Source organism: Aspergillus brunneoviolaceus (genome assembly GCF_003184695.1).
Source record: "Aspergillus brunneoviolaceus CBS 621.78 unplaced genomic scaffold BO95scaffold_71, whole genome shotgun sequence".
In the NCBI taxonomy this organism is placed as follows: Eukaryota; Fungi; Ascomycota; class Eurotiomycetes; order Eurotiales; family Aspergillaceae; genus Aspergillus; species Aspergillus brunneoviolaceus.
This window is the reverse complement of record NW_020290801.1, coordinates 1-18,734: the sequence shown is the minus strand read 5'-3', so window position 1 is coordinate 18,734 and position 18,734 is coordinate 1. Positions and strand designations below refer to the sequence as shown.

The 18,734-nt window shown below is 53.4% G+C and overlaps 8 protein-coding genes across 8 annotated transcripts; 4 read left to right on the top strand and 4 right to left on the bottom strand.

Annotated features, from left to right (window-relative positions):
- Positions 1 to 22: 22 nt before the first annotated feature.
- On the bottom strand, positions 23 to 1,958 carry BO95DRAFT_505362 (uncharacterized protein; the record flags this gene model as incomplete). The annotated part of the gene is made up of 3 exons (XM_025591158.1): positions 23 to 860; positions 932 to 1,593; positions 1,767 to 1,958. 3 exons carry the CDS (start codon positions 1,956 to 1,958, stop codon positions 23 to 25), a joined length of 1,692 nt encoding a protein of 563 aa, XP_025438475.1.
- A 985-nt stretch (positions 1,959 to 2,943) lies between these two features.
- Positions 2,944 to 4,291, bottom strand: BO95DRAFT_371900 (uncharacterized protein; the record flags this gene model as incomplete). The annotated part of the gene is made up of 5 exons (XM_025582978.1): positions 2,944 to 3,388; positions 3,458 to 3,834; positions 3,895 to 3,962; positions 4,013 to 4,049; positions 4,103 to 4,291. 5 exons carry the CDS (start codon positions 4,289 to 4,291, stop codon positions 2,944 to 2,946), a joined length of 1,116 nt encoding a protein of 371 aa, XP_025438474.1.
- Positions 4,292 to 6,265: 1,974 nt separating this feature from the next.
- Positions 6,266 to 7,986, bottom strand: BO95DRAFT_505360 (NAD dependent epimerase/dehydratase; the record flags this gene model as incomplete). The annotated part of the gene is made up of 4 exons (XM_025591157.1): positions 6,266 to 6,869; positions 6,924 to 7,512; positions 7,594 to 7,889; positions 7,943 to 7,986. The coding sequence occupies 4 exons, from the start codon at positions 7,984 to 7,986 to the stop codon at positions 6,755 to 6,757; spliced, it is 1,044 nt and encodes a 347-aa protein (XP_025438473.1). The 3' UTR covers positions 6,266 to 6,754.
- Positions 7,987 to 8,794: 808 nt separating this feature from the next.
- BO95DRAFT_371890 (uncharacterized protein) lies at positions 8,795 to 10,040 on the top strand (the record flags this gene model as incomplete). Its single annotated transcript, XM_025582977.1, has 2 exons — positions 8,795 to 8,896; positions 8,958 to 10,040. The coding sequence occupies 2 exons, from the start codon at positions 8,795 to 8,797 to the stop codon at positions 10,038 to 10,040; spliced, it is 1,185 nt and encodes a 394-aa protein (XP_025438472.1).
- Positions 10,041 to 11,215: 1,175 nt separating this feature from the next.
- On the top strand, positions 11,216 to 13,380 carry BO95DRAFT_252225 (elongation of very long chain fatty acids protein). Its single transcript, XM_025581444.1, has 2 exons — positions 11,216 to 12,379; positions 12,444 to 13,380. The coding sequence occupies exons 1-2, from the start codon at positions 11,588 to 11,590 to the stop codon at positions 13,293 to 13,295; spliced, it is 1,644 nt and encodes a 547-aa protein (XP_025438471.1). The 5' UTR covers positions 11,216 to 11,587; the 3' UTR covers positions 13,296 to 13,380.
- A 241-nt stretch (positions 13,381 to 13,621) lies between these two features.
- On the bottom strand, positions 13,622 to 14,290 carry BO95DRAFT_505352 (uncharacterized protein; the record flags this gene model as incomplete). Its single annotated transcript, XM_025591156.1, has 1 exon — positions 13,622 to 14,290. The coding sequence occupies exon 1, from the start codon at positions 14,090 to 14,092 to the stop codon at positions 13,622 to 13,624; it is 471 nt and encodes a 156-aa protein (XP_025438470.1). The 5' UTR covers positions 14,093 to 14,290.
- Positions 14,291 to 14,374: 84 nt separating this feature from the next.
- On the top strand, positions 14,375 to 14,891 carry BO95DRAFT_252214 (uncharacterized protein). Its single transcript, XM_025581443.1, has one exon. It carries the CDS (start codon positions 14,433 to 14,435, stop codon positions 14,757 to 14,759), a length of 327 nt encoding a protein of 108 aa, XP_025438469.1. The 5' UTR covers positions 14,375 to 14,432; the 3' UTR covers positions 14,760 to 14,891.
- Positions 14,892 to 14,924: 33 nt separating this feature from the next.
- Positions 14,925 to 18,434, top strand: BO95DRAFT_517481 (glycoside hydrolase family 35 protein). Its single transcript, XM_025591902.1, has 6 exons — positions 14,925 to 15,824; positions 15,876 to 16,875; positions 16,929 to 17,222; positions 17,276 to 17,347; positions 17,400 to 17,487; positions 17,566 to 18,434. Exons 1-6 carry the CDS (start codon positions 15,024 to 15,026, stop codon positions 18,368 to 18,370), a joined length of 3,060 nt encoding a protein of 1,019 aa, XP_025438468.1. The 5' UTR covers positions 14,925 to 15,023; the 3' UTR covers positions 18,371 to 18,434.
- The last annotated feature ends 300 nt before the right edge of the window (positions 18,435 to 18,734 follow it).

Genomic DNA, 18,734 nt, shown 5'->3' with positions numbered 1-18,734 from the left:
TCTCTCTCAACACCCCATCTCCTCAACTCTCCCCATCCCATCCAGTCAACCCGCGTGCCCCCGCATACCCAGCAACAAACTCATCATACCCGTCCAAGAACCCATCCTCGTCCCCCTCAAACAACTCCGCGTCCTCATAGATCGACACATCCGCATCCTCACTCTCCACCACATCCACCAACTCCGAGATATCCGGGCCGTCCACGGGCGTCGAGGGCCGATAGTACGGCGTCGACGCCGCCGACACCGACGACCGCGACGAGCCCGGAAACACGTCGCGGCGGTACATGTACGCGGGGAGGTTCTCATCGAAGATCCACTCCCAGTTGCCGTGGTCCTCCACCCGCGGAATGGGCAGGATATGGCGGCTGTATCTGCCACCACCACCACCACCGGCGGGAGGTGTAGGGTAGACGACCGGCTCACTCGGGGTGTAAGGGATGGCCATGAGGGCGAACTCCTCCAGGTGGCGGGCGACGTGGTGGTACAGTCGGTGGGCGGCGTGGTGGGCGGCCGCGTTGCCGGGGTAGGCGTCGTCGTCGCGGGGGGGGTCTTGGTCGGGGCGCGGGCCGCAGAAGGGGCAGCGGTGGAAGATGGCTGGGTAGGGGCGGCGGGACTCGTGGCAGATGGTCCGCAGGGATTCGGAGGTATAGCCGTGGGCGTTGATGCCGTGTTGCTCGAAGGCGATTTGTCGGTAGAAGGTGCGGTTGCGGCAGCGGGGCACGCGGCAGATCCAGGTCGATGAGTGGTGGAGTTCCATGTGGTAGAGCCATTGCTGTGGGGTGTGGAAGGTGTTGGCTTCCTCGGTGCAGGCGTCGAAGATGCAGATGTAGGGCTCCAGGTCGGTGAGGACGTGTTTTCTTGATTTTGCCTCGGGGTGTTAGCAAGGTAAGATGGACTGGGGGAAGGGGCGAAGGGGAAAGAAACTCACCTCCATGCATCATGCGAGGCGTATCGAGCTGCTGGCAGCTTGAAGCGGCAGTACGGACACTCGAACTCTTCCTGGCCCGGGGCGAGAGGGGGAGGAGGGGGATGCTCTTCCTGTGCTGCGTCCCGCATGGCCAACACGAAGGTGACGGGGTTCAGGTTCTGCCTGGGGATGTGCATGGGGGAGTCATCCTGGGAGCGACTGTGATAGTTCAACGCCCTGCGACGATCGCAGACCATCTTCCCCAGTCGGGCCTGGAGCACCTTGTTATGGACCTTGCAGCGGTAGCGGAGGGCGCGGCAGACCATCGCCTCGAACCTTTCGGTGACCTCCCGATCCCATTCGTCGCAGACGATGTAGTTGGCGTGGTGGACCAGCAGGTCACTCGGCGCATACATGCTGGACTGGGCGAAGAGAGCCGTGTTCCGGTCCAGCGTCCGGATCAGATGCCAGAGCTCGTAGCGGCAGAGCTTCAGGAGGTTGGTGAACGGGTCCTCGCAGTCCCTGTGTCGCGGCTCTTCGGCGAACTCGGCGTCCAGGTCGGCTGCCTCTGATGAATCGGAAGAATACCAGGCATCATCTATTCCCATAGCAGCGATGGCAGCACCAACAACAGCAACCTCCAAAGCCTCAACATTCTCAACGGTTTTCAAAGCCGTCCTCAACTGTAACCGATCTGAGCCCATGCCGCAATTAGCACAACCCTCCTATCTCTCAAACCCTTCACATCTGAAACCTTCCGGTCAAGGTTAGGAAGGAACTCACAAGAGGAAATCTTCGACAGCATCAACCGCAATTCGCTGTGCAGCTCACTCCCCGCCTCGAGCTTGTTGCGTACCTGGTAGTCCAACGTCATGTCCACCCGGTCGGTCTCCAACACGCTCCAGTGCTCCAGCCAGGCCGCGAACTGCACCCGGTGGACATGGAAGGCGTGTGGGGCGCGATCTGCGAAGCGAGCGGCCAGTCTGTCCAGTCCCCTTCGAGACTTAAGGGCTATTTCAACGAGCGACGCTTGGCCGGGGGGGCCCATGACTACCTGAGATTCGAGTTGGTGGCGGGGAAGTGGCTTTCGGATGCCCTGGGAGTGAGGGGAGGATGAGGGCTGAGGGCTGCGGGCTGAGGGGATGTTCTGATCTGTAGTGAGGGTTAACTCTGCTTGTTGGGAGGGTTGGGTGAGATGAAGGTGATATCCTTGGGCTTGACCTTTGGGAAAGACTCGAGAGAAGGAAGCAGGGCTATGTAAAAGAAAAGTGATATGGAAGTGACTTGGTGCAGCGAAGATAGACTGTCTGTAGCTTCACTGGGGATATGATGGTAGACGGTAAGGGAGACAGGTGAGAAGAGCTGCACAGATGAAGTCCAAAACACCAGGAGAAAATGACAGGAAGATGAAATGGACAAGAAAGGTGTGTAAAGCTCACTACATCTATGTGTTTCGCCCTACTATGTAACGACTGCTCGCTTATGGGATAAACACGGCCAAATTGGGTATAGTAGGCCAAAAGATGAGTATTCACCTCGTGGCAGTTGACTTGCATAGACCCCACAGGAAACGTGCATGTCGGCATGCCGACCCCAGTCGGGGACTCTCAAAGCCGAATCGGATTTCGGGCCGATATGCAGACAGCCTGCAGATACTACTAGGGCCCCTGTTGCTTCTTCCTTTTGGTGAGACTCTGTTTCTCGTCAAGATGTCAGCTCACTCCCGGTTACTGAGTAACATAACATCAAAATAAAATGAAAAGAGAACTACCCGTTTTTAGGGGAATGTGAGAATCGCGCCCTTGAAAAGAAAATTAAGTCATGATTGTTTTTGTAAATGTCTAACTGAATGAGAGCTTCACAGATCGAACTCCGCTGTCCACACATACTCCGGTGCCGCAAAAGAAAACGCCAGCCCTGTGCAAAAGTAAACATTATGTACAGTAAATACTCAACAAGAATAACAACGGGATCTTGACCAAGCACTTGGCCATCCCCCTCTCTATGATTGCGCTTTTGTCATCATACCAGCCTTATCGATGCTCTTCCCGGACATGAAACTCCTTCTGTATCGTGATAGACAGAAGATCCATAGGGCCGGCCTCCTCATCGCTATGGCGGCCTTTCCCTATACTGTCGAGCTCAAGATGCGCCGATGTCGTCGTTAGCATGGCTTCCTCGTCGCGACGAGCGATCCTCTCATCTCCACCTTGGATCTTGCTGAGGATGTTGGGCGCGTACCGGACGGCTTTAGGTGGACCAGTGCTGCGGGGCTTGGGCTTGACGGGAGCAGGTGTGCCCAGCATGCGATTAAGGATGGTTCGGAAGAGTGGTTGTAGAACGGGAAGACAAGCGCAGAAAATGCCGATGGAGGGCTCAATGCTCGACCAGATGAAGACATCGCCCAGAATCCAGGTCACATCGACGCTGTTGACGAATGTGAAGTAGTAGATCCGGATCGCACTCGCCACACAGACGCTGTCAGATGGGTAAACCGTCAGTTACACTCTGTCGAAAGGCATGGCAGTGGAAGAAGCAAAGACTTACAATCCGCCTAGGAGGAAGATACTTAAGATCTGGATCTTCTGCGATCGCCGCAGCTGAAGTCTCCAGACCAGAGGAACAGGCACCAGCAAGATGACTATATCACCGACCATGTTTGCGACTGCGTGACCAATGTAGAATGCGTATAGATTGTATCTCTCTCTGCCCCCTTCCGGGTCCAGGTATTTGGTCCAGTAGTAAGAGACAGGTTGACAGGCCGCCAGGAACGCAATGGTGCAGCCGACCCAGTAACTCAGAGCTAGGACTATACAAGCCCACATGGTCCACCTCATGCCGAAGATGCGCCGGTAGGACAGGATAATCGAGAGTTTGATGAGCGTGACAGTGGTCACGTATAGGAGGACATTGGCGAACAGAACCTAAGTAATGTTTCCAAGTCAGTCATTTATTTCATTTATGCGGCAGGAAACATTGCTGACCTTCACCATGGCGACGATATCGTCCATGTTTACTACCCAGATGTGCTTGCCGACGCCGTATTTCCCCCCTACGTGTAGTTAGCATATGATCACATGAGAAGACATGAAAGCCACTAACCCACTACAGCACTAATCATATTCGCCGTTCCAGAGAGCTATGTCAAGTCATCAGTGGAGGTCAAGTAAGTAGAAAACATTGGGAATGTACCAGCGCTGCGACGATCAGCCAATCATCCAAGCCTATGCGAGCCTGCTGCACCTTTATCCGAGAGAACAACCGGACACTGATTGTGATGCAAGCCAAAGTGTACATTGTCGCGACGATGGCGTCATTTTTGGATTCATTGTTGGCTGTGAGGTCGGTGCCTTTTGGCGGTAGACCGACGAGGTCCGACATATCCAGGTCCTTTATCGATGGAGCATGCCCACAAGCATCGTGGGACGAGCAATGCTCAAGTTGAAGAGGACAGTGGGACAATCCGGGGGTCCGACTAGCTTTTGTTCCTTGATCCATCGATCAGGGGCCAGGTGAACTGGCCGTTAATATAGAGACCGAACCACATGGCCCAAAGCACAGTGGGTGAGCCTAGCCCTAACCCATGATGCAATATTACAGTAACCCTGGGGCTGATTTGCTTCTCCGATCCTCTGCAAGGTAGACATTCTAGAATACGCACAAGTGATCCAGCCTGTGAGCTTCCATTATGTGGATGGTATACTCATCACGGGGGGCCAAAGGCAGTCCTCTGGTTCTTAGCATGATCGATAGCGGGTGGGGGCGCTTTGACAGGAAGATTTCCACCCGGTCGGTCACTTTTCAAGTGTCTCGCGGGAAACAGGTCGGAGTACGTGTTTCGGTGCGGAACGGCGCACTAACTGCCAGAGATTAATTGTTCTCCATCCACTGTGCTCCGAACTGACTCAGTAGAAGAAAGGAGAAGCCCCGATGTTTTCGTTAAGACTTTTTTCAAAGTATCTGCTCCATATCCCTTCGACGAACCTTGAAAGACAAAGTCAGTGCAGCAGTTCGGTCTGTCCGAGAGGACGCCAAACATAGCCTTCCGGCCCCAGCTTAGTTCTTACATGCACTTCAACCTCCCCCGGTAACGCAAGAGCTCTCCCTGTAGATGCATCCTTGCAGGGTTGGAACTGTGCGATCCTCGCGCCCCCAAAAATCCCACGTTTTCTGACTCAAATTCTACCTTTGGCACGTGGGAAAATCGGTGGCCTGATGACAGATATCCATCCAGGCAGTACGGTAATCCGTGCGCTATTCGATCAAGCATGTTTCTGCCATATGAGGCAGGGTCGTAAGAGACCCGCTAGCCACGGAGAGATTCCCAAACAGAGCTTTGATGGTGCTTAACAGATGTTGATAAGTATCAAGCGGTGTGATTGTTCTCTAAACCAATGAATCGACTCGGGGCATCTAGTCTTGAAAGCCAGCCACCGATAGAACAGTTGACGTATGCACTCCGCCGAACTTGCCGGCAATATGTGACAAGCTATCTGGTGTGGCAGGGAGTGACAATATATTGTTCATGAGCCAGTGTCAGAGCTTTAGGGATATGACTTTCGAGCATGGTTTGACTCGACGAATGGAATCGTGCTCAGTAATGATCGAGAGCGACCTAAGTACTAAGTGGCAGTACTTCCGATGGGTGGTCTCTTTTCCCGACCGGGCAGTTGGTTGTAGGGACGTTATAATTGGACATAGAGCTGTAGAAGAATAATCTAAAAGCTGAACGTGCCCGTCATATGACTATTTGCTCAGGTGTGATTCCAGAAGAGGGCAAGTTGTTCTTGGCTTGAGGAATGAGGTTCATCGGATGAGCAAGTAGAATGAATGTACGGAGTAAGTACGGATGAGAATGGCAGGGAATGGCGATGCTGCATGGCTTCCAGAAGCCGAGCGGGAAGACAAACCAGCCAAAAACCACTCCCCACCGTACGCCCCCGCTAAGTTCCAAAGTTTACCGGACCGACTGCCTATTCTTCCTATGGATGACAGACAGCCCGGGCAAATTAAGGAACCTTCATATCCCACTGGCATGGATGATGGATCCCATGATCCGCATCGAGGCAGCACAGTTCTTTCGCCCAGGCATAGCTTAATCCCCCCCCTTTTATAAAAAGAACAAATAAGTGATCGGAGGGCACTTGCCTTCTCTCTCCCCTCATTTATTCCCTGCGATTCATGATCGACCGTTACTTGGGTAATCCCGAGCGTTTCACAACATGACCGGGACACCACAAAGCTTGAGTCGAGGCCTATATGTGACCATTTTAAGATCCCACTGCATCCCACCTGCCTCCACCCCTTGAATTTCCGCCTCGCGTTATCGCCGCCAGGCAGTTACCGCTTCCATTCATCGATGTCTCCTATCGCTTTTCTCTATGGATAGTGATCACGGTGATCCTCAATGACTGGTTTGCTGAGAATCTTGGCTCAACGTGCAGTACGATCATGCGCCGGCAATTCCACCTCGTGATTATATTTCTTCATCGAAGTTTATTTACATCTGATCGTGTACAAATCATGTCGTAGCCTGCACCTCCCCTAGAGTTTCCCAGCATCGACAAGTGTACGAGCCCTGAACCCTGCCGCAAAGCCAGTGCTAGCTTTGAGGATAGGGAGTGCCCCCAGCACCCCTGCCCCTTGTCGAACATGGACAAGTGGGGTCAAATGGATAAGCTTTGCATGCTGAAGGACAATATCCACATTCACCCACTGCTTGGCGACTTCCCATAAAACAAATCTCAGGTGCATGACCTAGCTCCGAGCGGCGCAGCGGCACGAAGCCTTCAATACGGTCGCCAACTAGCATCCTGAGCTTTGGCTCGAGTCGAGGCGCGACCCTTATTGTTCCTGCAATATATCCTCGAAGGTCGACTTGATGGAGTTCTCCCAGTCGTGCTCGGTCTTTGAGGGCTTCCATCCAACCGCGAAAGCCTTATCGGGTCTAGTACTAGAGCTGTTTTGTTCTGTCAGATCTTTTTCAGTTTGGAATTGAAGAGTTGAATCTCACTTGGAAGCAAAGCACGCTTCCGCGTAACCCAAGTCTCCATCGGCGAGTTTCTCTGCAGCATCCTCAAGGCTTATCGATCTCGGGCTAGCTGACTTCAAGACGCCCATGTCATACCCTGCCTTGCCTATCCGGCTTGTCACATCAAGCCACTTATGAGACCCAGTATTGGCGAAGTAGTAACCATTTCGGCCATAGGGAATTTCCTCGCTGGACAGTATTCTCGCCACTAACGTGACATAGAGACGAGCCAGGTCCTCTACATGAACATGGCCCAGCTGCGCTTCGCCGGTGTCGACATGTTCTGCGTAGCCAGATGCAATTGCATTTCTGATCAGTGTGGGGATTTGGTGTGATTGCTTCTTGAACCACCCGCTACCCCGGCCATAGACGAGTGGGGGCATGACAACGTACGCCTTGACCCCCAAGCTCTCACTCGTCTGTATGGCTGTAAGTTCGGCCGTTCTCTGCGCGTAGGCTTCTTGAGAGTCGCGCGTTTGCTCATAATCGAATATATCATCATCCTGATCGGAAAATGTTCGCAACTCGAATGAGGATGGTGTGATAGATGGGACGGATACGCAGGTTGTTCCTGAGAGCTGAGGAGTTCCAAGATTGCTCTGTCAATATGCTTTCCTTGAAGAATACTGTGAGTAACAGCGGACACAGTTACTCACATGAAGGAAGTGGACATTGCGACCAGTCTGCTCACGTCTCTTGCTGAGGCCCTGTATGAGTGCCTTGGTGGCGGCAACGTGGAAGCCGGTCGCAACATTAACAACGATATCATGGCTGCTCGCCGCTCGTGCTAGTCCGTCTGCATCATCAAGACCAGACACAAGGGTCGTTTGAACCCCTTTGCTAGCCAAGAGATCTGCTTGCTCTGAGCGACGTATAACAGCCGTGATGGATAGCTTTGCGGGTTGAGTCTCAGCCAATTGGAGCAACTGATGCAGTACAGTTCCTCCACTGCAATGATCGCGTTAGAGTCTCATACGACGCTCTTTTAAGATGAGACGTACATGAATCCAGTGGCCCCTGTCAAAAGTACTTTGGTCTGCGCCATGATCAATTGGCGGTATACTTTTTGTGGCCTTCGACGAACATCCTCTACTCACTTGGGAGGTACAAGTCAGTTATATACATATACCCGCTTGGTGGCTGATGATCACGATTACAAATAGAGCCTTATCACATGCGAGGCTTCGAGAGGAAACTTGGGTTCTCTCCTGCACTACCACATGAAAGTGGAAATCACGATTGGCCATAATTGGTTCTATTCTAGAGGGATTTTGTTGGCGCTAGGCCCACGCGGAATACATTTTCCTAACACTTCCTTAAATTCGACATAACTTCTCACTACTAAACAAGAATCATCGATCGTCGTCATCACTGAGACTCTGTTCCCTGTGACCTCTGACTTAACTCGATGTACGAGTGTTCCTGACCAGACTACATCTTTTACAGTCATTGCAAGGGTGCAGTATGTGGTAGGCCAGGCATGAGCTTTCCCAGAACCTGCTTGTCGTGACTGCAGAATCTGGAACCCTCTTGGAAAAAAGCAACGAGAGCTCTCTGTACAAAAGTAGTAACCATTTCTATACCTCGTTTCATGGCATTACACTCACCATATCTGTACACTGTTCGTTTCGTACAAAGCCGACTAAATGAGTATACCGGCACGTGACTGTGGCAGGCCTCAAAATGGTGGAAGGTTTTCGACTAGCCAAATCCGGACAGGCGTGGGCTGGGCTCCGCTCCACCCCCGACCGCATCCGTCTGGCTCTTATCAACCACCGCTGCCATTCCAATGATCGGCGTGCCTTCTGCTTAGGTTCACATAGACACTGTCAGTTCTACATTCACCAGTCGATATGAGCGGCTTCAGAGGGGTTATGAAAGAGGGCTGGCACCCTAAAGGCCGAGAGGGGAAGAAGGAAGGTTGGAGGAATGATTTCAAAGGCATCAATCAAGTGGTTCGTGTCTGCTCCCGATGACGCAGTTGAGCTTAGTGCTGACCAACGCTTCAACATTCAGGCCGGATGGATGGGTAAAGGAAAGGACAAGGACGAGCGTGAAGAGCATGTCGCCGTACCACTCTCATCCTTGAAGGATCCTGCCTCTTTTGGACCACCACCGAAGCACATCAAGTACCACGGCGCCGGAGCGCTCCCGAACGAACTCACACCTGATCGGAGAGGCCTGGGTGCCCCCTTATCAGAAGATCAGATTCAACAACAACACGCACGACAGCAGGAGGAGGAGCAAGCTCGAAACGATGAGGCTCAGAAGCCAGCAGCTCCTCCCCTACCATATCGAGTGAACCGGACAGGACTAGATACCGCCAACCTACCCCCGCCCCCAGTCAGGCGCGTGGACTCTCCGGTGGACTCTGTGACATCTGCAAGCTCCAAACCAAAACCCAGCGTTCCACCTCGACTTCCGTCCCGGGCCAGCTCAACACTATCCTCGCAGCCGCCCACTCCGCCTCCCGCATATTCCACACAGCCGTCAACAACTAAACCTCTTGAAGGATACCTGAATCAGAATGCCACTTCTAACCTCTCTCGATCCGGTATCTCAGTGCCTGCTCTCGGAATTGGGAGTGATAGCAGGCCTTCCGGCGCTGCTTCGCCACCAACTGCGGGCCCAGTTGGTCAAGCTCCGGTCAATGAGCTCCAGTCACGCTTTTCTCAGTTGAGAACTACATCCTCCTCCCCAGCACCTCCTCCACCAGCACGAGGAAGTACATACGCAAACGAATCATCGCCTGTTTCTGCCACTCACGCACGGAGTGGTTCTGCGTCGCTCAACGACTTTCGCGAGCGACATGGTGACAAAATCGATGCCGGCAAACAAAGGCTAAACGGACTCAATGAGAGATACGGAATCTCGCAGCGGGTCAACAAATTCTTCGATGATCAGAAGTCCCCAAGTGCTCAGGTGCCCCCGGTGCCCCCGCACCCGGTTGTACATCGTTCCTCGTCAAGCATCGACTCCTTGGGCCAGAGAAAGGCTCCGCCGCCGCCGCCTCCAAAGAAGGCGGGCATGCGATCAACACCTGTCAATAGCACGGGTTCTGCGCCGCCGCCTGTTCCGTTTAACACCAAACCCCGCTGAGCGAAGGGTGACTATCATGTTTATATGTAACACTAGCCGGTTATTCTATGCGCGATGTGCTCGTGCTGCTGCACATGTACTTCAGCAAATCTCATCGTGATTGCTGGATATCAGTCGTTCTCTCTACATTCAACTGTATATAAGGTTCTAGGCTAGAAGAAACATGGGTGACAGATGCTGAAGTAGCCCAAGCGTCCTAATCCGATTGAGTATAGCCAGTAACTAAGGGAGAGGCAATGACGTCGGCGGGTCATGCTGACTCAAGTTCGAAGAATGAATATTGCCGCTGTTTACCGCCTCACATGGCTGCCTAAACACGGGGCTCGCAATTAATTCTTGATGAGGTCTACTTGATGTCATTGGATTTGAAATGGTGGTTACTGTATGTTATTGTTCATCCGTCAATGGCTTGATTGCGGAGAGCGTGAACATGGATGGATGGTGGCCACCATTGGCGTCACTAAATGGTCAGAGAATTATCCAATTGAGCTGGTTGGTTAACCGAGGCGCAAAGCACTCCTCCCTATTGAAGCAGAGAAGAGAAAAAGGATTCTTTTATGCAGGAACGGGGAAGATAAGATGCCTTAGGCTCTCACAAGACTATGAAGATAGCTTCCATTCCCAGCCCCTTCTGGAACTACAACAACTCCTACTCCTACAAAGCATCCCTTGGTTGCCGACCACAATTTCTTGCCAGGGAGTGGCCGGACCTCCCCCAGAATCCCAAATAAGGTGTGATACCGGCGTTAATCACAATCACAAGCATACCGGACCTCTCCAGAAACATTATTGCGCGCATTGAAGTCTGCCTGCCTTTGTTGGGCCGAGGCTTTGAAGGGCGACCGAATTCCCAACAAAATGCATCATGGCTCCACTTTAACGCCCTTGTCGTTGCTCCCATTTGTCCTTATCTGGGTATCCTGCTTGGCTCAGTCCGGCGACAGGTCGGAGCTGCGATGAATGGAAGTTGGAATTGATCAAAGTGACTGGATAATGGATATTATTGACCTCTTGACTGTTTCTGAGTAGTCCCAAGTTTCACCTGTTGAAAAGAGATAATTGCCTCTGCTTTCCTCCCAGGCGCCCACGACGATCTCCTCCCTTTTTATTTTCTTGGTTAACCTTCGTCATTGCTCTTTTTAAATATCCTCTTCTCTTCCCACATTGCATATCCCGAGGATTAACAGGGTTGATGCAATAACAAAATAATTGATCCTTTATCCGAACTCTTATCGGATTGATTGGCGCCTGGGGCCCTAGCAGTTTGTGCTAAGTTAGTATTGCGGGTGTGGTTTTCCACGAGAACTTTTTTTTTTTTCCAAAGCCGGCTTCCTTCCCTTTTTTGGGATCAAGGACGTGGACTGTTGAGAAAAGCTTCCCCATTTACCCCATTATCAGTGCCATTGGACGTGACTAGGGCATAACTATCTGCTCAATTCCTCCCTCTTGTTCACTTAGGCACTACCATATCTCCCTTTGTGATCACTACCATCATCCCCCTCTCTATACATACCTATACACCATTGTCCGCTCCCGATTGCGTCACAATGGTCGACATCACCGTCGATGGCCAGTCGAACCCGGCTGTCATTCGGTTCGGACTCCCTCCTTCTTCTCTTCTACAATTCCCTCCCAGTGAGCTTCCTGCTACGCTGCCTGCGCCTATTACCTCCGAACCGACCTGGTACCAGCCCTTCAACATCCCTCCCGAACTATACAACCAGCTCCTGGACGTGCGCGTCCCCATCACCATCGCCAGCGTCTACGCCGTCACTGTCATCTTGTTGAACCGGGTTAACAAGAGTCGCGGTTACAAACCCTGGAGATTCAGTCAAACGAGGCTCTTCAAGCTCTTCGTGATCCTCCACAATGTCTTCTTGGCTATCTATTCCGCGTGGACCTTCGCCGGCATGATCCGCGCCTTCCGCAACTCGTGGCCCAGTCACGATGATCCCAACTACGTCGCAGCCGTCGCAGATACTCTGTGCAAGGTCAATGGCCCGCGCGGTTATGGTAACGCCGCTGTCTACGATCCTTCTGTCGAGCACTGGACCATTCGGAACCCGGAATACAAGCTGGCTGAGACGGGCGTGCCTGACTTCACGGATGTTGGTCGCCTGTGGAACGAGGGACTGGCCTTCCTTGGGTGGATCTTCTATCTGTCCAAGTTCTACGAAGTTTTGGACACCGTGATCATCCTCGCCAAGGGTAAGAAGAGCTCTACGCTGCAGACTTACCACCATGCTGGTGCCATGATGTGCATGTGGGCTGGTATTCGCTATGTTGCGCCTCCTATCTGGATCTTCACCTTGGTTAACTCCGGTATTCACGCTTTGATGGTACGTACCTCCAAAAATCTTTTCACAGGGTTGCTCGCCTAGCGCTGACTGACGTATTGCACAGTACACTTACTATACCATCACCGCTCTGCGTATCCGTGTCCCTACCGTGATCAAGAGGTCCTTGACCACTATGCAGATCACTCAATTCGTCATTGGTTCTGCCATGGCTGCTTCCTATCTCTTCATCAGTTACACACTCCCAGCCAGCCAGGGTGCTTTCGAAGCGCCCCTTTCGACTGTCCAGTTTGTGGCTGCCGAAGCTGCGGAGGAGGGATTGGTGCCCTGGATCAAGAAGCTTGCTTTCCGGGCTGCAGGTGCGGAAGGCCCTGCCGAGAACGTGGGAGTTCCTGACACCCCTGCTGCTGCTCCTGTGCAACCCCACCGTGTTGGTCCCATGGTCACTTGCATGGATACTACCGGACAGGGTTTCGCGATCTGGCTCAACGTTGTGTACCTTCTTCCCTTGACTTACCTCTTCGCTCGTTTCTTTGTCCGGTCTTATCTGTATCGCAAGGAGCCGGGCGCTCGCCAGCCCAGCAACATCCAGGCCGCTGAGAAGGCTGGCTTGGATGCCTTGAAGGGTATCAGCCGCGAAATCCGCAAGGCAGTCGAGGTGAATGGAGAGACCAGCGAGAGCACCGAGGATGAGGCCCTCAACCGCGTTCAGGCTCTCCGCTCGCACAACAAGTCTCAGCAGAAGTCGGCTGTCGAAAATTCGCCCATTCGCACACGCGCCACCACTGCCAAGCAGAAGGCCCGCGCTGTCTCCAGCGATGCGGACTCCGACCAGGGCTTCTCTACTGTCCCTTCCAAGAAGGGCGCCAAGAAGACCACCAAGGAAGAATTGCAGGCCCCCCCTGTGGTCGACGCCAAGGACTCCAACCCGTTTGAGGTTCTGGATCGATCTGCCTAGGCTCGGGGAGTTTGAGCACTGGTGCCTCTTCGAGAAAACCTTTTACCTCAGTTCCGCTTCGAGGAGTATTCGACGAGCTAGATGACGCAAATCCTCTGAGTCGGCTTCACCAGAGGTTGTCGCTTATCTCAGCTCAATTTCTTCCTTGCGGTTCTCTCTTGTCAGAATTCATGCCGCTCTGGATCTCTGGACCGGCCGCGCAGACCATCGAGGATGAATCAGCGATTGCGCCCCGACCGACTCGGGTGCGATGGATCCCCGCACGCTGCGCCCAAAGCTGTGCGGGAGCTGGTTACCTGGTGGCTGCTTTCGCACTTTCCCCACGCTCAGTTGTATACTATTCCAGCCCCGTGTCTTGCTTGCGATGGGGGATTGGGCTGCAGCTCTTTGCTATTCTTGTCTATAACAAATTTTGTCCTTTTGCCGTTCAATGCTTTGTTTTGGTTGGTGTACATATTGGGGGCGTCATTTGCAGGTGGGTCTGGGCTTTGTTCTCGCTGGGAGTCTCTGGGTAGGATGCGGAAAAGTGAATAGCTATTATTGACCAAATAAGCAAGATCAGATCGGAACAATGGAACAAACGAATCAGTATCATGGTCTGAGAATGGAAGACTTTCGAAATGTTCTCGTAGTTTGTCGTTCCTCTGTTGTTTTGAGTTGAGAAAAGGGCGGTCAAGTGAGCTACCGCCTACCCTTTGCTCAGATACCGCTGCCTCCATGCCAGAGTCTCTCTCCCTCCTTTCAACTTTCCAGTATAACTCGCTCCCAGCTCCCAGGATGCAACCCATTATTGGCATCGATCCGGTCGAAGTCGGACTCAGTCTTCTGCAACGATGCTATCGTCGCCGTCGGTCATTTGATCTGCATTGATTGCGATGGGAGTGATTTCCACACAATGGTGAGGAAATTGGAACCGAGGCTCATCCTTCCAGGGCAGGTCCACACAACATAAGACAATTTGCCAGGTCGGCAAGATAAACAATCATTCAATCAAGAGAAATATGACCGGCCCCTCCCCCTCTTATTCGAAGAAGTCAGTCTCCGGCGAAATCGCAGGCCGGGCGTGGACGGTGACTGGAGGAAAAACCCCCAGGCTAAATTTCCCCACAGCCGTCTCCCCGCCGGACTTGGGTGGCTATGACGAGCCGGCAATGGTTCAGACCCTGGTCCCTTTCCCCACATCCCTCATCTCGCCTTGGGCTCTTTGCTCGAAAGCACGCGGCAGAGAAGCTCTGCGCCTCTTCATTTACCAGTTTGTCGACACGCAACGGCTCTAGTGCATCGCATGAGCGACCTAATCAACCACATATTAAATGTCCTCGCTTGGGCCCAATCGCTTACCGTCTCCGGCCTCCGCCAGTGGAGTTAAGTGGACAATGTCGGGTCCGTTTGGTCGTTTGGTCGTTTGGTCCTCTTTCCTGTTTCCCCAGCAAAGCTGAGCTTTTTACCAAGTTGAGCTCGTGAGGACTTTTTTTTTTCTCTCTCTCTCCTTCGGTTTTCCGTCAATGCCCACGCCAAAAGTCAATTCCGGTGTCTAGTAGCTTCTGTCCTGTTGACGATGCAAAAATTCTGGTGACGTGGGGTTCCTACCTGCCTGGCGAAGGAACCGGGTATAAATTGAGGGCGCCTGGTCGCGGCCGTTCAAAGAAAATGTTTCTCTCCCAAGCACATTTTTTTTTCTTGCCTTGCCATTGTCTTGCCCGCGCAGACAGGTGCATGGTCTGAGCCATGGCGCGATTACTCTTGCCAATTTCGCTTTTGCTGGCAAACTCAGGTCTGCTGACCGCTGCTCAGAACCAGACTGCTGAGGGGTGGGAAGTCTTCAACAATGGACTTACCACCGACGTTCAATGGGATCATTACAGTTTCCATGTGAATGACCAGCGAGTCTTTGTATTCTCTGGCGAGTTTCACTACTGGCGCATTCCCGTTCCCGGCTTGTGGAGGGACATTCTGGAGAAGATCAAGGCTGCTGGCTTTACCGGTTTCTCCATCTACACCAGCTGGGGATATCATTCCCCGAACAACCACACAGTTGACTTCTCCACCGGCGCCCACAACATCACCTCGATCTTCGATCTTGCGAAGGAGCTCGGCCTGTACATCATCGTCCGTCCCGGACCGTACGTCAACGCGGAGGCCAATGCTGGCGGGTTCCCCCTCTGGTTGACCTCCGGTGAATACGGAACCCTGCGGAACAATGACTCGCGGTATACGGTTGCCTGGAAGCCATACTTTGATGAGGTTTCTCAGATCACCAGTCGCTACCAGGTTACCAATGGCCACAACACAATCTGCTACCAGATCGAGAACGAGTACGGTGACCAATGGCTTACCGACCCGAGCCAGAGGGTTCCCAATGAGACTGCCATTGATTATATGGAGCTCCTCGAGGCAAGCGCACGCGACAATGGCATCACAGTTCCATTGACCTTCAATGATCCCAACATGAATGCGAAGTCCTGGTCCAGTGACTGGTCGGATGCTGGAGGCAATGTTGACGTTACCGGTGTTGATTCCTACCCTTCCGTAAGTGATTTATCTCCGATATGTATCTTTCTACCAATCTGACCAATCTAGTGCTGGTCATGCGATACTAGCGTGTGCGACTCCACCAACGGCGCCTATGTTCCTTATCAGCTGGTCGAATACTATACCTACTTCCAAGAGTTCCAACCCCACATGCCCTCATTCCTCCCCGAATTCCAGGGCGGCTCTTACAACCCATGGGCTGGGCCCGAAGGTGGATGCGGCGACGATACCGGTGCGGACTTTGTCAACCTCTTCTACCGGTGGAACATCGCGCAGCGGGTCACCGCCATGAGCTTGTACATGTTGTACGGAGGAACCAACTGGGGTTCGATCGCTACCCCTGTGACCGCGACCAGCTATGACTACTCCGCACCCATCTCTGAGGATCGTTCAATTGGCTCCAAGTACTACGAGACCAAGCTGCTGTCGCTGTTCACCCGCAGTGCCGGCGACTTGACCATGACGGACCTGGTCGGAAATGGAACCCAGTACACCGACAACTCCGTTATCACTACCTATGAACTTCGGAACCCGGAGACCAATGCGGCATTCTACGTGACGCGGCACGCGGACTCCACCTCGGACACGAATGAAGCTTTCAAGCTGCACCTCAATACGTCGGCTGGAAACCTGATCGTTCCCCGCAACGGAGGCAAGATCAGAATCGATGGACATCAGTCCAAGATCATTGTCACGGACTTTAATCTCGGCTCGGAGACTCTGCTGTACTCTACGGCCGAAGTGCTTACCTACTCGGTCATCGACAACGAGCCGACACTTGTCCTCTGGGTGCCGACCGGCGAGTCTGGAGAGTTCGCTGTGAAGGGTGCCAAGTCTGGATCCGTCCTCTCGAAGTGTGCGAAATGCTCTCAGCCGACCTTCAAGCGGCAGGGAGGCAGTCTGACCGTCAGTTTCACTCAGTCCGCGGGAATGAGTGTGCTGAAGATCGACGACAAGCTGCGCGTGGTTCTTCTGGATCGGACTGCAGCCTATCTCTTCTGGGCCCCTACCCTGACCGAGAATCCTTTGGCCCCTGCCAACGAGACAGGTATGGAAAGCTCACCTCGGCATATCGTCTGCCGAATACTGACTTCTTTATAGTACTCATCCAAGGTCCCTACCTTGTCCGTTCCGTGAAGGAAGATGGCAACACTCTTGAAATCAAGGGTGACGCGGTCAACGCTACGGAGATTGAGGTCTTCGCTTCCAAGAAGGTCAAGAGCCTGACCTGGAACGGCAAGCAGATCAAGTCGACCAAGTCTGCCCACGGTAGTCTGCGAGCCTCTTTGGCTGCTCCCAAGGCTATTACTCTTCCAGCTTTCACATCCTGGAGATCGAACGACAGCTTGCCTGAGCGTAGTGTATCATATGATGATACTGGTGCTGCTTGGGTTGGTATGTATACTCGACCCCGATCTACTTTAGGTCACAGCCTAACAGAATTCAAGCGGCCGACCACATGACGACCTACAACCCCCAGCCCCCGGCGACCCTTCCAGTCCTTTACGGTGATGACTACGGTAGGCAGTCTGGCTTGGTACAAGACCAACAATCAACTAATCACGACTACAGGTTTCCACAACGGCATTCGTCTGTTCCGCGGATACTTCAACAGCTCCGCCTCCGGCGTATTCCTCAACATTCAAGGTGGAGACGCATTGTAAGCTCATCCCTCCTCCCCTCCACCCTTTAACCCCTTCTACCCGTAGAGAAAGTAACCAGCTAACTCCCAAACTAGCGGCTTCTCCGCCTGGTTGAACGGCCATTTCGTCGGCTCCTACCTCGGCAACGCTACCATCACCCAAGCCAACAAGACCATCACCTTCCCCGCCGAGTACCTCTCGTCCGACCCCAAGACCACCCCCAACGTCCTGCTCGTCGTTCACGACGACACCGGCCACGACGAGACCACCGGCGTCCTCAACCCCCGCGGTATCCTCGAAGCGCGCTTGTTGTCTAACACCTCCTCTACCGCCCCCGAATTCACCCACTGGCGCCTCGCCGGCACCGCGGGCGGAGAATCCAACCTCGACCCCGTCCGCGGCGTCTACAACGAAGACGGCCTCTTCGCCGAGCGTGTCGGCTGGCACCTTCCGGACTTCGACGACAGCAAGTGGACCGTCGCTTCTTCGTCCTCTTCTTCCTCCTTGTCCTTCACCGGCGCAACCATTAAATTCTTCCGCACCACGGTGCCCCTCCAGATCCCCACCGGACTGGACGTCTCCATCTCGTTCGTCCTCGGCACCCCCGACGATGCCCCCAGCAACGCCTACCGCGCCCAGCTGTTCGTCAACGGCTACCAGTACGGCCGGTACTTCCCCTACATCGGCAACCAGGTCGTCTACCCGGTCCCCGCGGGCGTGCTGAACTACAACGGCGAGAACACCATCGCCGTGGCGGTGTGGGCGCAGACCGAGGCCGGCGCCGGGATCAGTGTGGACTGGCGCGTGAACTATGTGGCCGACAGTTCGTTGAGTGTAGCCGCGCTGGAGACGGCGGAGTTGCGGCCCGGGTGGACCGAGGTGCGTGAGAAGTATGCTTAAACGGCGGCAAGTTTTGGGAGGTACAGTCTTGTGTTCTTGATGTATCTAGGAAAGTAGTTTTGGGGGATGATGTACAGCAAGCATACTTAGCTTGAATGAAGAATGAGAATGAGGAACGTGAAATGTGTACCTATTGTCTGCATTGAGTGCTAGACTAGCATTACGGCAAAGTATGAGCACTCTTATCTACAGGTCGACCTGGATCTTCGGCATAGATGCCTCCGGTCTATTCTTGGATTCGAAGCAAAAGAGAGATAGACACGAGGTGTTCAAGGCAACCCCATACCTGTAGACACCATGCGACCCCCCCAACCAGGCGAATCAGCTGACCTAATCGCCTTCTTCTCCAACCTCCCCCCCCCCC

Coding starts and splice junctions, on each gene's coding strand:
- BO95DRAFT_252214 (XM_025581443.1), top strand. CDS start 14,433: ATGACGAGCCGGCAATGGTTCAGACCCTGGTCCCTTTCCCCACATCCC.
- BO95DRAFT_517481 (XM_025591902.1), top strand. CDS start 15,024: ATGGCGCGATTACTCTTGCCAATTTCGCTTTTGCTGGCAAACTCAGGT. Junction 15,825..15,875: donor GTGTTGATTCCTACCCTTCC/GTAAGTGATTTA, acceptor TGACCAATCTAG/TGCTGGTCATGCGATACTAG. Junction 17,488..17,565: donor ATTCAAGGTGGAGACGCATT/GTAAGCTCATCC, acceptor CTCCCAAACTAG/CGGCTTCTCCGCCTGGTTGA.
- BO95DRAFT_252225 (XM_025581444.1), top strand. CDS start 11,588: ATGGTCGACATCACCGTCGATGGCCAGTCGAACCCGGCTGTCATTCGG. Junction 12,380..12,443: donor CCGGTATTCACGCTTTGATG/GTACGTACCTCC, acceptor CGTATTGCACAG/TACACTTACTATACCATCAC.